This window comes from Zeus faber, assembly GCF_960531495.2.
Source record: "Zeus faber genome assembly, chromosome: 1".
Taxonomy (NCBI): Eukaryota; Metazoa; Chordata; class Actinopteri; order Zeiformes; family Zeidae; genus Zeus; species Zeus faber.
Genome location: NC_137193.1, coordinates 15,858,047 through 15,870,072, shown reverse-complemented (window position 1 = coordinate 15,870,072; position 12,026 = coordinate 15,858,047). Strand labels below are relative to the sequence as shown.

Sequence of the window (12,026 nt, the reverse complement as noted above, 5' to 3'; positions counted from 1 at the left end):
TAAAAACATGAATATGCATGTAAAGCACTGCAATCAAACACAAAGATAAAATAAGAAATAATTTCCAAACCCGATACAATAAAAAAAAAATTAAAAAAAATAATAATAATAATCTGCACAATAATGTCAGTTTACTTTAAGATTTCAGTTTGACATCCGTCATCCAATCGCCAACGCGCATTTATTACCCAATTGTAGTGGTAGCTCTGGAGCTTGCAGGCCTGCCCCATACATTCAGGATTTGAAAACTAAAGTCTCGTATTGTTTCGCCGCTGTTCACCGGCATTCGTCTTCGCCCCACAGCCCTGATGCAGTCTTGCAAAAGTATTTAGTCCTCTTTAGGGCTTACTTAAAATGTTCAATACAGCACCCTCAAAATATAAACATGGCACCTGCTTATGTATTCAGCCATTGCACTAAAAGCGGTTCGCTAGAATAACGGCTTCAAAGCGAGTGCCCGGACTGAAGAGTTTTGTAGATCGGGCCGAATGGAAATGATTTGCAATCAAGCCGTTCCTCTTTTATGTGGAAATCGCTCTCGCACGGCAGGATCCTGTCGCCACAGCACTTGACTGTCGCAATTTGGGGTTTTTGAGAAACACCTTGCGCGACGACGTGTCCATTCATCATCACTCGCAGAGGCCTCCGGGGGAATCGAAGCAAATCCAAGATTTCGGTGAATATCCCCAGAGATGGGACGTCCCCTTCGTCCGACTGCTACCGCCGCCCCTCGCATTCCAAAACAGCCCAGGGATCCTAAACAGTCGCTGAACACTTTCGCGAGCTACATATCTCAGTTCTGTGTAATTCTTTTATATTTTCCTCACATTGAAAAAAATAAATAAATAGAAATGTTACAACCTTAAAATAATTGATTTTGGATGTTTCCAAAACGTCAACTTACAAGTTTTAATTCAGTTTAGGGGAGAGGCAGTTAAGAGGCTGAATACTTTTGCAGGACACAGTACAAGATTGTTGCTAATGAACTAATCATTACAATGTTAATAACCTCACTATGAACAGTGTCGCTAGCACTTCTTCTAAACGAGGCACAACAACACGGTGCCTAAGTACAAACAGAGCACACTTTAAATGACTTCGAAGAAAACAAAAAAAAAAAGGGGGGGGGGGTAGATTTTGGCAGCGCAGCCGTCCCTGCCAATCTGCCAGACCACCACAGAAGCGGAAAAAAAAAACAAAAAACAATGACCTAGTTTAACAGAAATAAAATATTTTAAGAAATATTATTTCAGTTATCATAAACACCACTAGGGCCAGAGCCATCTAACAGACTTTTTTATTTTTTATTTTTAAAGACAATTTCACCGTCATGGCAGTATCAAAGCTTTCAGTCGGGTGGGAGAATCATTCAGAATCTATGACTATAGAACACAGGCAATCTTTTAAAGTCCGTTTTACCTGTAACTACAGCAAGGTACCGCCGGGGGCTAACAGTACTACGTTTCATCACGGGAGTGAGACGTGTCCTTGAATTACTCTTTGGCGACCTTGCATTGCAGTTGTCTCAACACATTTATTGGGCCCCGTTCGGTTGCACTCCAAATTAAAAAGGTTATATGCTGTTAATACGCACGACACTTTTCTTTTTTATCAGACACTCAACAGTGGCATTTCTCTCAATTGAAATGACCACGTGATCCAGTCCCACCCTTCTGGTCATGATGCTACCAAGCGCTCTACAACTACTTTGTGTTTTAATACCAACCAAAGGCCCATTCACAGGCAGCACAGGAGCTGCACAGAGGAGGAACGGGACTGTCCTTCTGCCCGGGGGCACCTTTCATTTTATAATAATACAGAGCTAAAAATAAAATAAAAACTGCTATCTTGGTTTCCACTGAGGTGTCAAACGAGCTCCCCCCTAGAAACCTGAACGCTGCTGGGTTGAGGTTTCTCATGGCCTAACCCAGCCTACTATGGCGTTAAAGTGAAGTTGACCACTGCCCCTGGAGCCGCTTGGCCACGCCATGGAAACCAGGATAACAACATCACACCTAGCCAGCCAATACAGGGGCCAAACAGCAACAGTAAGATTTTAGTTAGAACATTAACAATAACACAATAAGAGAACTATACATGATCCTCTTAACCCCGCCCGCCCGCCCCCAACTTAACGGAACCTGGCCGGAAATCCTAAAACGCTGCGTTTGATACTTTGACGGGGGATGGGATGGCACGGGGGCGTGTAGGGATGGTGCTCAGACGATCTGAGCACAGAAAGGACCGACTTGATGCTATGGGCGCACGTGCCCCATATCTAACTTTAATGGGCTTCTCTTTCTTTTAAACACATCTGGAAAATCAGCTTTCCCATAGCCACACTGACAGCTAGTTTCAGCAGCCGTTACAATATCACGGTTTAGGTTCATCAACTATAATTTAAAAAAAAAAACACCACAATACACATTTTGTATTTCCTAGTGTTATCTGGCACGCATACCAAAAAATAAGGGGCGAACAAAAACACAAAAGCAAATGCTCATCAGAAAAGAATGGAAGATGGCCAGATAATGGAGGGGGAGGGGAATACTGATCATAGCGTGAACATTCTCTTTAAGGGTTTGCAGTCGCAGATCATTTTGCTCAGTGTAAATCTAAAGAGTATCACAATTCTTTGTAGTTATTCTTATCAAAAGCAGGTCCAGAGTTCAGCATAACAGTACAAATGGAGTATTTTAGAAACCAGAGAGGGGGAGAAAAAATAAAAGTCCTTGTCTTCCTGAACTGTTTAAAAAAAGACGTCGACGCCACGAGGTGATAAGACAAATAGAAAAATATCTGAGTGGCTCTATGGTGGAAAAAACAGGAAGTAGAAAATAATAATTCAAAATTCTGCTTTTTTTTTTCTCTCTTTTTTTTTTTTTTTTTTAAACAACGAGGAAGAGAGGGGCGGGGGGGGGGGTGTCCTCACATGATGGCGCACTCTCTGGACGTCCTCTTCTTGCCCTGTTTGAGAGACATGGGGGAGAAGGGTGTGTTAGGAATCCTCGTGGAAGAAGTTGTCGAAACAGTCGCTTGGAGAATCCCAAACCTGATCACCCAACAGCTGACTGCGACCTCCACCCTGTCCCGAAATTGTGACGCATAAAGGAACATCTGCTGTAAACCACTGATGATGAGGAGGTGAGATTTGTGTGGACGGAAATGTCATCTACTATTACAAGTGAATATTTCCAACCATGCTGGATTACATCGACATTTTCCTGGAATGAGTACAATATGAAATGTCATAGAAGCGATTCTAAAAAAAAGTGTTCTTACGTTACGTTTTGAATAACAAAACCAGGGGGAATATCACATTATAACATCATAATGTGGGGAATATCACCCCCCTCTCAAGGACTTTTCAAGGACTTAAAAAAAGTGGCTATTTTAAAGGCACACCGGTACATATTATTTCTGAGGCCGAAATTCAAGCACCTCATACGCCTGGTAAGAAGCCCGAAGCTAAGAGATAAGTCGAGACTCACCATTCCTCCCACAATCTCCTCCTCCTCCTCTTCATCCTCCCCGTTCTCCACCTCCACCTCAGTCTTGGTCACACTCCTCGTGGCCACCTCCTGGAAGAACAAGGGGAAATAGATGGACCTTGGGGAAGCGGAGGCCAAACGCTCAAACAACGCAGAGCAGTTTTGCATAGTTGGAATTTAGAGACAGAATTTCCGTACCTCCCCGTCGGAGCTGATCAGGACGGTGATGATCTCGTTTCCCGTTCCCCATGATGCCTGGCTCTTCCACAGCAGGTCGGAGGGCGGGCTGTGGGCGACGCCTGCGTCTGCAGACCACACCTGCGGGGGACACGCACAACCATGAGGACCGCTATACGAGCAGAGCTGCGGTGGGTTTGGCCCGTAGATTAAACGTTTCAGGGTCTGGATGCGCTATGTTTTTACCGTCACAGACTGGCCGGCCTTCAGGATGAACTTGGGGGAGAACTTGTAGGTGACCTCCTCTCCGCCGTCCACCTGCCTCTTCAGCCGCCAGCTCCCCATGGGCTGATCCTACACAAGGGCCAACACAGCAAACGGTTGTTGGTGGACATCCACACATCACAATACATGCCCTGTATATGCCACAAATTAAAAGCGGCCTCCACAATTCACTTTCAATTGGTTTGGTCTAGTTTGAGTTTACCTCAATATTCGAGTTTGGACGTGCTTTAGATTACCATTTAACATGGTTAACTATCATTTAGTGTCCTTATTTACAGCCATTGTTAGCTTTTTTCCTGGATCATCACTGTTTTTTGATGTCCATAATTATCAATGGCACAGATTAAAACTGAGCGCATTACTTTTGAGAGAGTTCTTCGCAATTCGGAATAAATGAGATTGACTGCTGTGGAAGTGGGTGGATGGATCAAGTTACACCTAAGTTAACATATTTTACATTATTTTCTAAGAACACTGTGACTAGTAAACATCCGTCTTCCACGCATGTCCACGGTGTTCTCCGCCGCTTCTGCTCACCTGTTCTGTATCGTTGGCCAGCGTCACGGCGTTTCCATCCATGTCGGTAGGGGAGATGCTCACCGGCCCGCTGGCCGTCGCCTCCTCTGATACCAACAGCTGGCCCTCGCCCGCTCCCACCAGGGAGCCCTCCTCCGTCTCCACCTCCACCCTCTTCCGCTTGGAGGTGCGGGAGGAGGAGGAGCCTGTCACCCTGGAGACAGTGACGCGGGACGACGGACTGGGCGACAGCTTCAGTCTGCGGAGGGCGCAAGAAGTTAAACAACTCCAAAGTGAAGAACAAGATTTAAGTGAGTGCACTCGCTACAGGCTCTACCTATGCTCCTCTCCTTCCAGCAGCTTCCTGTAGGCGTTGATCTCCATGTCCAGAGCCAGCTTCACGTCCAGCAGCTCCTGGTACTCGTTCAGCTGGGCGTTCATCCGCTCTCGTAGCTCATTCATTTCCTGCTCTTTTCCCTCCATGCCTCGGCGGTGCTTGTCCCTCTCGGAAGACAGGAGCTCCTCCAGCTCTCTGGCACGCTCTTCTGAGGCAGAGGCCTGAAAAACAGACAAATACAATATAAAAATAAGTGGAAACAAAAAAGAAAAAGCCGATAAACGGAATACAAAAAGAGTTTGAATAAATGAATGCAGAGGTTAAAAAAATAAAAATAAAAAGTACGGCCGTACCTGCTTTTGCAGCGAGCTCAGCTGATAGGCCAGACTTTCTATTCTCATGCGAGCCTCCTGCAGCTCCTCCCTGGCCGTGCTCACCGCCTTGTCATTCATCTCAGAGGACACCTTGGCATTAAACAGCTGGAGGGCAGACGGGGAAACGGTTACAACAAAAAACAGAGCGCGGGGAGGGAGAACAGAGAGGGAAAGCAGCAAAGCCTAATGCACGTACTTTGGCCTCAAAGGTTTGCTCCAGCTCCTCCTTGTAGAGAGAGACCTGCTCACCATGTTGCCTCCGCAGGTCCTGACGACAACAAAAGGGATGATTCGGTTAGTTTACAACTCAGTCACTCCCGCATCGCCCTGCCGCTGAAGGACCGGTGCTCCACGCTGCTTCTACTGTAGTGTTGGGTCCTTCAGGAATGATCCGAATCTTTTGAATGGATCAAAATAGATTTTTTTTTTTTCCAAGTTTTATGTTGTTGTTTGTTTAAGTTGCTATCACCCCCCCCCCCCCACACACACACACACACACACACACACACACACACACACACACACACACACACACACACACACACACACACACACACACACACACACACACACACACACACACACACACCCACCCACCCACCCACCCACCCACCCACCCACCACTGGAACCATGACACGCCTGTTTTCCCTGGCGTCGAATGTGACACACCAGAAAGAAAAAAAAAACAGCATTCCTCAGTTTCCTGCTCATAAAATTAGCCATTGTTTTACAAAGAACAACTTTAATTTTGAAATACATACAATATACATACATGGATAATCATGAATGAGTCATTGGGCCAGAAAAAACCTTAACTGGGTCTTTATCATTGAATGAAGACAGACGCAGCTTTATCAAAGCACTGAGGACGGCGGCGTGGCTACTTATCAACTCCAACTTCCTTTGGAATGAGAATGTATAAGAACAAACAGAAGGAGGACAAGAGCGTGCGTGCGTGTGTGTGTGTGTCCTCCTTACCTGCAGAGCCTGCGCCAGTTTAAACTCGTAGTCTTGTCTGACTCCAGAATCCACCTCCACGATCCTCTGCTCCTGTCTGTGACGAGACTCACGCACCTCCTAAGGAGAGCGATGTATCGATTATTTTTCCCCATGTACTATTTATTAGATTCATTTATGTTGTTGGTTACAGATGGCAATCTACCAAAACCGATATGGTTCATTGTCCCACAGCTCACCTCTTCAAACATGTTCTTTCTAAACTCCAGGTCCTCGGTGAGGGACTGACAGCGGTTCTCCAAGTCGATGCGCATCAAAGTCTCTGCCTCCAACTGGCGCTTGGCAACCGCATGGCCATCTTCTGCCTGCAGTGTTGACAAAGGTTTGGCGAAAAACACTTCTTGTTCAACTGTTGAGCAGATGCCCGGCAGAGGTGAACAAATAAGAGGGGAACTTTTGTAGATTCCCTTTCTTGTCTGTTATGTGGGCATACCTTGGCAAGCATGCTCTTGATGTCACCCAGCTCAGCGGTGAGGGCAGAGTTTTGACTGAGAGTTGTGGTCAGAGCTGCCTCGCTCTGGTTCAGCTGGCCTTCCAGAACAGCAGCCCTGGACACGGCCGCTGCCAAGTCGCCATCCTTCTTTTTCAGACTGGAGGGAGGGAGAAAGTGGTAGGAAAGTCGGTTAAATAGCCACCAGCGAAGCTTAGTTTATATTGTTAGAAGGGCAGTTATTCCCCGGAATTGTCGAGTCCATAAACCGCTGCAGTTGGGTTAGGTTTCTGGCGCTCTCAGAAACCAAAATTGGTCACGGATGGTTAGCAGCAGTCATGAGTAAGTTCAACACTGTGACATCAGTTCAGCTAAAGCTTGGAGACAACATCAGCGCAGAGCTGCTCCACTTGAGCAGGCGTCTGGCAATGAGTTTAATCAATCAGCTGTGCAACATGAGGGGGCAATGTTCAGGAGGTAGTGCGGGTCGTCTTGCAATCGAAAGGTCGCCGTTTTGATTCCTGGCTCCTCCTGCCAGCATCCTGAAGTGTCCTTGAGAAGGACACCTTACCCCCCTAACTGATCCCCAGGCGCCGCTACGTGGCAGCCCACTCCTCTTAGATACTTCAGATACAAGGATAGGTAAAATGCAAGGAACTAATTTCCCCCAGAGGGATTAACAAGGCATATAGAAATTACTTCTAAAGAATACAATTCTAAGAATGTGAAAATGGAAAGATCTGGCAAGTTTTCTGTATTTTAGTTGTTCAAAATATGACGGCTTAAATCTATACACAGGCTACAGTATTTTGACGTGTAGCAAAGTAAGAAGGCATAAACAACTTGTTTTATCCAATCTAATGTTTCAGATGTATCCATATTTGTATTTGGGGAGTAGAGGTTCTTGAGTTCATGGCATCACATTACCTGCGTGTAGCTTCCTCCAGGTCAGCCTGTGCCTTCCCCAGGTCGATCTGCAGCCTTGCTCGCTCTTTAGCAGTCTCATCCAGGACACGCCGGGCGTCGGCCAGCTCAGCCTCGTACAAGGCTTTCAAACCAGTCACCTGAAGCGACAGACACAGAAAGATAAGGAACGGGAATTGGTTTCTTCCAACAAACATAACGGATTCATGTTAAATTAAAAAATAATAATACATTTTTTGTCGTGGTTTTACAGCAGCATGTTTCTTATAGTTCAACTTCAACCCCCTTGTGAACACTGAATGCTTAGAATGTTGCCAGTCCAGTCACGGGGTACTTGTTAGCTCAGACATGGTGTGGGGGAATGTATTTATGCAACTGCAATGATTGTAAAAAGCAGCATTCACAAGAATCATCGGCCTGTACTGACAAGACACTTTACTAGGATTTGCTTTGGATGAAATGCAACAGCGTGTAAGCAAGGCGTAGGTTAGCTGGGTGGAATGTGTTCTCTGGCATCTGGAAGTTTTTACTTCTCAGACTAGCCTCAGAGCCCGGGCGTGCGGGGGGAGGGGTGGTGGCCAGATCACTTAGAAAGAAGTCAGTTTGAAGTTTGAGGCCAACAAGTCAAGACTTTGACTAGCGATTAATCAATAGTAGAAATTTCCATACAGATCACCATTTATATTCCATGTTCAGATGCACCAAAAAATTCTAAATACCACTGCTGATGGAAAGGACACATTTTAAAAAGGGGAAAAAAAAGTAAAATAAAATACACACCACACCAATCAAGATAAGTGTAAAACTAAATGCATGATTGGTGGCTGGTGTCTTCACAATATGAACGCAAAAGTTGTGGCAAACGGACAGTTTTCTTGCTTATGCTGGTAGTGCCACCATCCAAAGCGTTTTACATTTCCCCATTAAAAGCTGGTACATTGCCCCATCTCCTCGATGATAATAACAGTCTCTCACAAGGCCGTCAGCCAAATAAAACTGACTATTTCAGGTTCAGCAATATATTTAGTTTGATATACAATAGACACACAGCAACACAAGTGGGGTTCTAGAAATAGGATCAATCAATTAAATATTTTGTCTTTGAGATGTTGAAATATGTATAACTACACATTTATTCATTTAGTAGAAATGTACAACCAAGAAATCAAGGCAAATCAACCATGTGTTATATAGTTATTGTTCAAAAGAACAATTTGACAAGCGTCAAAATAATGAAAAAAAAATAAAATGATAAGACAGATTTAAAGTTCCTGTTTTTGTACAACTCTCGTAAGTTAATGAAAATAAAACAAGGCAACTTTAATTATATTCCAATTTCTGACAAATACACACCGACCTTCGAAGACATTTCCTCTAAAATACCACAAGTGAGAACTAGCTCCTGGAAATACAAACCGACTTTCATTTGTGAATCGCGGAAGTTTAATTCTGCCGTCTCGGCCAAACACATGTAGCCTAAACCGCACGTACATTTAAAGGCATAAAATGAGGAATTCTGTTCAAGAAATACTACCACATTCACACTAACACAGCTGATTACCAAATAATTTTCTGAATCCCTAATGTAGTGCAAAAGAACTAACAAAAAAAACTTCAATTAAACCAATATTAAATCACATTTATCTAAATACATTCAAATTAAATAAAGGTGAATGGCAGTTTACAAAGTTATTGAGAGACAGGAAACTTGCAAATGCAAACTTTCCAACTGAGTATAAACCGAGAAACTCAATAGGCCTCTTGCAAGAATATTTTGGCATTTGAATTTCAACTTTCTTTTAAATGTGTTTCCATTATGTGTTCTTAAATGAGGGAACCTTCTGGAGAAGTTTAAATGAACACAACTAATTCAGCGAGCTGAGTTCAGACCATGTGATCCCGGCCCGATTTCCCGCAGGTTTTTGAAGATGGCCGCGCAAAGCTCCGAATCGGAGGAAAATCATAGCGCGCTCCCGTGAACGGCGAGCGTGTGGCGTGAACTGCTCACGGCGCAGTTCGACTGCTCGCCAATGGCTCTCAGATGCCGGTGAGATATCAAGCATGTTTAATATCTGGTCGTGTCCGGGTCACGCAACGAGCTACAGCCAATGAAGCAGGCAGAAACACACAACATACGTATTTTTGTTTTCTTCTCTAGGTATATTATATTTCTTATTTAAATCCTGCTTTTTTTTTTTTTTTTTTACAGTGACCAAAAATCGAATAAAAAACAAACAATCCTGTCACACATCATTTCAGGCGTCACTTCTCACATGTGTTTCCATGACAAAACGAAATTTGGAGACCCAACCGAGTTGTCCGTCTATTTCTGGTGTAAGATCTTGTAATGTGTCATGTAGCGTGAAACCACAACACCTACTTCAAGATTCCCGATCACAAGACAGAAAGTTGTGTAGTGTGACCTGTACAGCGATCTGGTGACTTTGAAAGTCGCGTTGTGTGCCCATGGCATAATGCCTCATAAGGCAAGGCCCCGCCCAACTGGTCCAGGAGGGTCACTCATAAAAATGGCATCCAAGCACAAACAGACAACAAGTTAGGGCAAAGGAAGTCCTTCTTTCAGAAAACACACAAGTTTAAACCGTGTCAACAGCAGAACCCAGGGAGCAGCTAAAGCCAAGGCAGTCGAACTATGTGAATGTGTGGGCGTCACAGGGCACAGGGCCATAACAATTACTGTCGGCACTGGGACATCCAAAAGAAGTACATAGCCTGAAAAAAGTGGCATAACGGAATTTGAGTTTCCGTTACAAAAATGTTGTGCAACGTGTCTTGAAGGAGTTCAATTTCCCAGACAAACGGGAGAGATTCCAGTCAAATATAATCTGTGGTTATTGAGCTTAAGATCAATTTATAAGCAGGTTATATAGAGAATGACATCATCAAGGCATGTAGATGTATAATAGTTTTTATTGAATATTCAAAATAAAAATCTGTCAGTCCCATCAGTTAACGCCATTTGAAAAAATAAATTATGAATATTTCTACTGGAAATCAAGTAATTTCCGTCCGTGAAAAATAAGTAACAAGTGCAGCCGCTTAAACATTTCAATAAAATAAAATTGTGATCAAATCAAAACGAATATGTCAAGTGGGTCCAAAAAAATAAAGTAATTGGGTTTGTCCGTCTTTGTCAGGACGTCCCATCGACATATTTTACACAATGAATATTTACCGTCTGCTTTTGGTCGAAACTTAAATATCAAAAAAAATAATGATAATAATCTCCATACTGTGGATGCATGTGTCCCAACGACACATCATCTTTGTTTCTCCTCAGGGTTCTGGATGTTGCAGCTCCGTCTCCATGTGTGTTTGTTTACAAGCACAACCTGTCCACGAGGTAGGGGGCGGAGCTTAGTTCTATATCAACAAACGTGATTGGTCAGAGGCGAAGCTTTCAGATCAGCTTTAGATCGTCCAAACTGATTGGCTTTCCATCACAACTTGCCGAGCGCAGAAATGAACAGATCAGCAGAACTTATTTTTATCGAAAAGATCCACCATCACTAATTCAAATTGTGCTTGGAGTGAATTTTTTTTAGACATTATGACTGGAGAGATTTAAATATGCCAGACACTTTTTCCCCGATCAAAAAACGGCAATTACCGGATAACAGAAACGCTGAACGGAACGTAGATGTTCTGAATGGATTGCACCCCACGGTTCAGCACCCATGGGAACCGCAGATCAATTGTAAAATCTAATCATATTGAAATAGAGTTTAATGCTGCTGTTACTTTTTAAAGAATAATTCCCTAAATCTCAATGCACAGTTGCAGTGAAAAGAATACAGACAACAGATGCGTGCTGTGTAATACGATCATTGACATACGGTACGTCACACTATGTTGCTGCATTTTACGACATACCGCCTCGATGCGTCTGCTTGTCCGCCATATTGGAGCGGTCAAGATCTGCTAGTAAACAAATATAATGTGTAATACTGGTTACTTATTGGAATTAAATTCAGCTATAAAATCATATTTTTCCCCCCATTCACCACTATGTTTAAAGGAAGACGGTATAATGCATGCCTCACATTGCAGTTTAATTTAGTAATTGAGTATTGAATATATTTTACGATTTTATTTAAACATTGGATATCTCATATTCCCCCCCCCCCCATTCATATCATATTAAATGATAGGGTAGGCTATTGAACAGCCTCAATAGCCTACATTAATGGTAACATTAAAGTGGTTATTTTGTTTTAAAAAGCCCCATATTTGATATAGATCCTATATATATTTAGCTGGTACTTAATAAGAAACAGCCATTGGATGTATTTGCATTATGCATGTGTTCCTCTATGTGCAGTTTACACGGTTGGTGGAGGATTCCGCCTTTCCTGGCAAGAATGCACTGATTGGGCACATGCCTGAAGTTCCAACTTCCAAGTCAGGTTCAGCGAATTTTGAAAAACCAGTAAAACTAGTTCTGGGCAACAAA

General features: G+C 43.5%; 1 protein-coding gene across 1 annotated transcript in view; it reads right to left on the bottom strand.

The window, feature by feature from the left end:
- Positions 1–2,140: 2,140 nt before the first annotated feature.
- Positions 2,141–12,026, bottom strand: part of lmnb2 (lamin B2) — a 12,706-nt gene continuing 2,820 nt past the window's right edge. Inside the window, exons 2-13 of the mRNA XM_079997027.1 lie at positions 7,556–7,692; positions 6,632–6,788; positions 6,378–6,503; positions 6,160–6,258; positions 5,377–5,448; positions 5,160–5,285; positions 4,807–5,027; positions 4,491–4,728; positions 3,915–4,022; positions 3,690–3,809; positions 3,492–3,581; positions 2,141–2,967 (exon numbers count right to left, since the gene is read on the bottom strand). Coding sequence (XP_079853153.1) covers positions 2,929–2,967; positions 3,492–3,581; positions 3,690–3,809; positions 3,915–4,022; positions 4,491–4,728; positions 4,807–5,027; positions 5,160–5,285; positions 5,377–5,448; positions 6,160–6,258; positions 6,378–6,503; positions 6,632–6,788; positions 7,556–7,692 — 1,533 coding nt within the window. The 3' untranslated portion in view covers positions 2,141–2,928. The remainder of the gene's footprint in view (positions 2,968–3,491; positions 3,582–3,689; positions 3,810–3,914; positions 4,023–4,490; positions 4,729–4,806; positions 5,028–5,159; positions 5,286–5,376; positions 5,449–6,159; positions 6,259–6,377; positions 6,504–6,631; positions 6,789–7,555; positions 7,693–12,026) is intronic.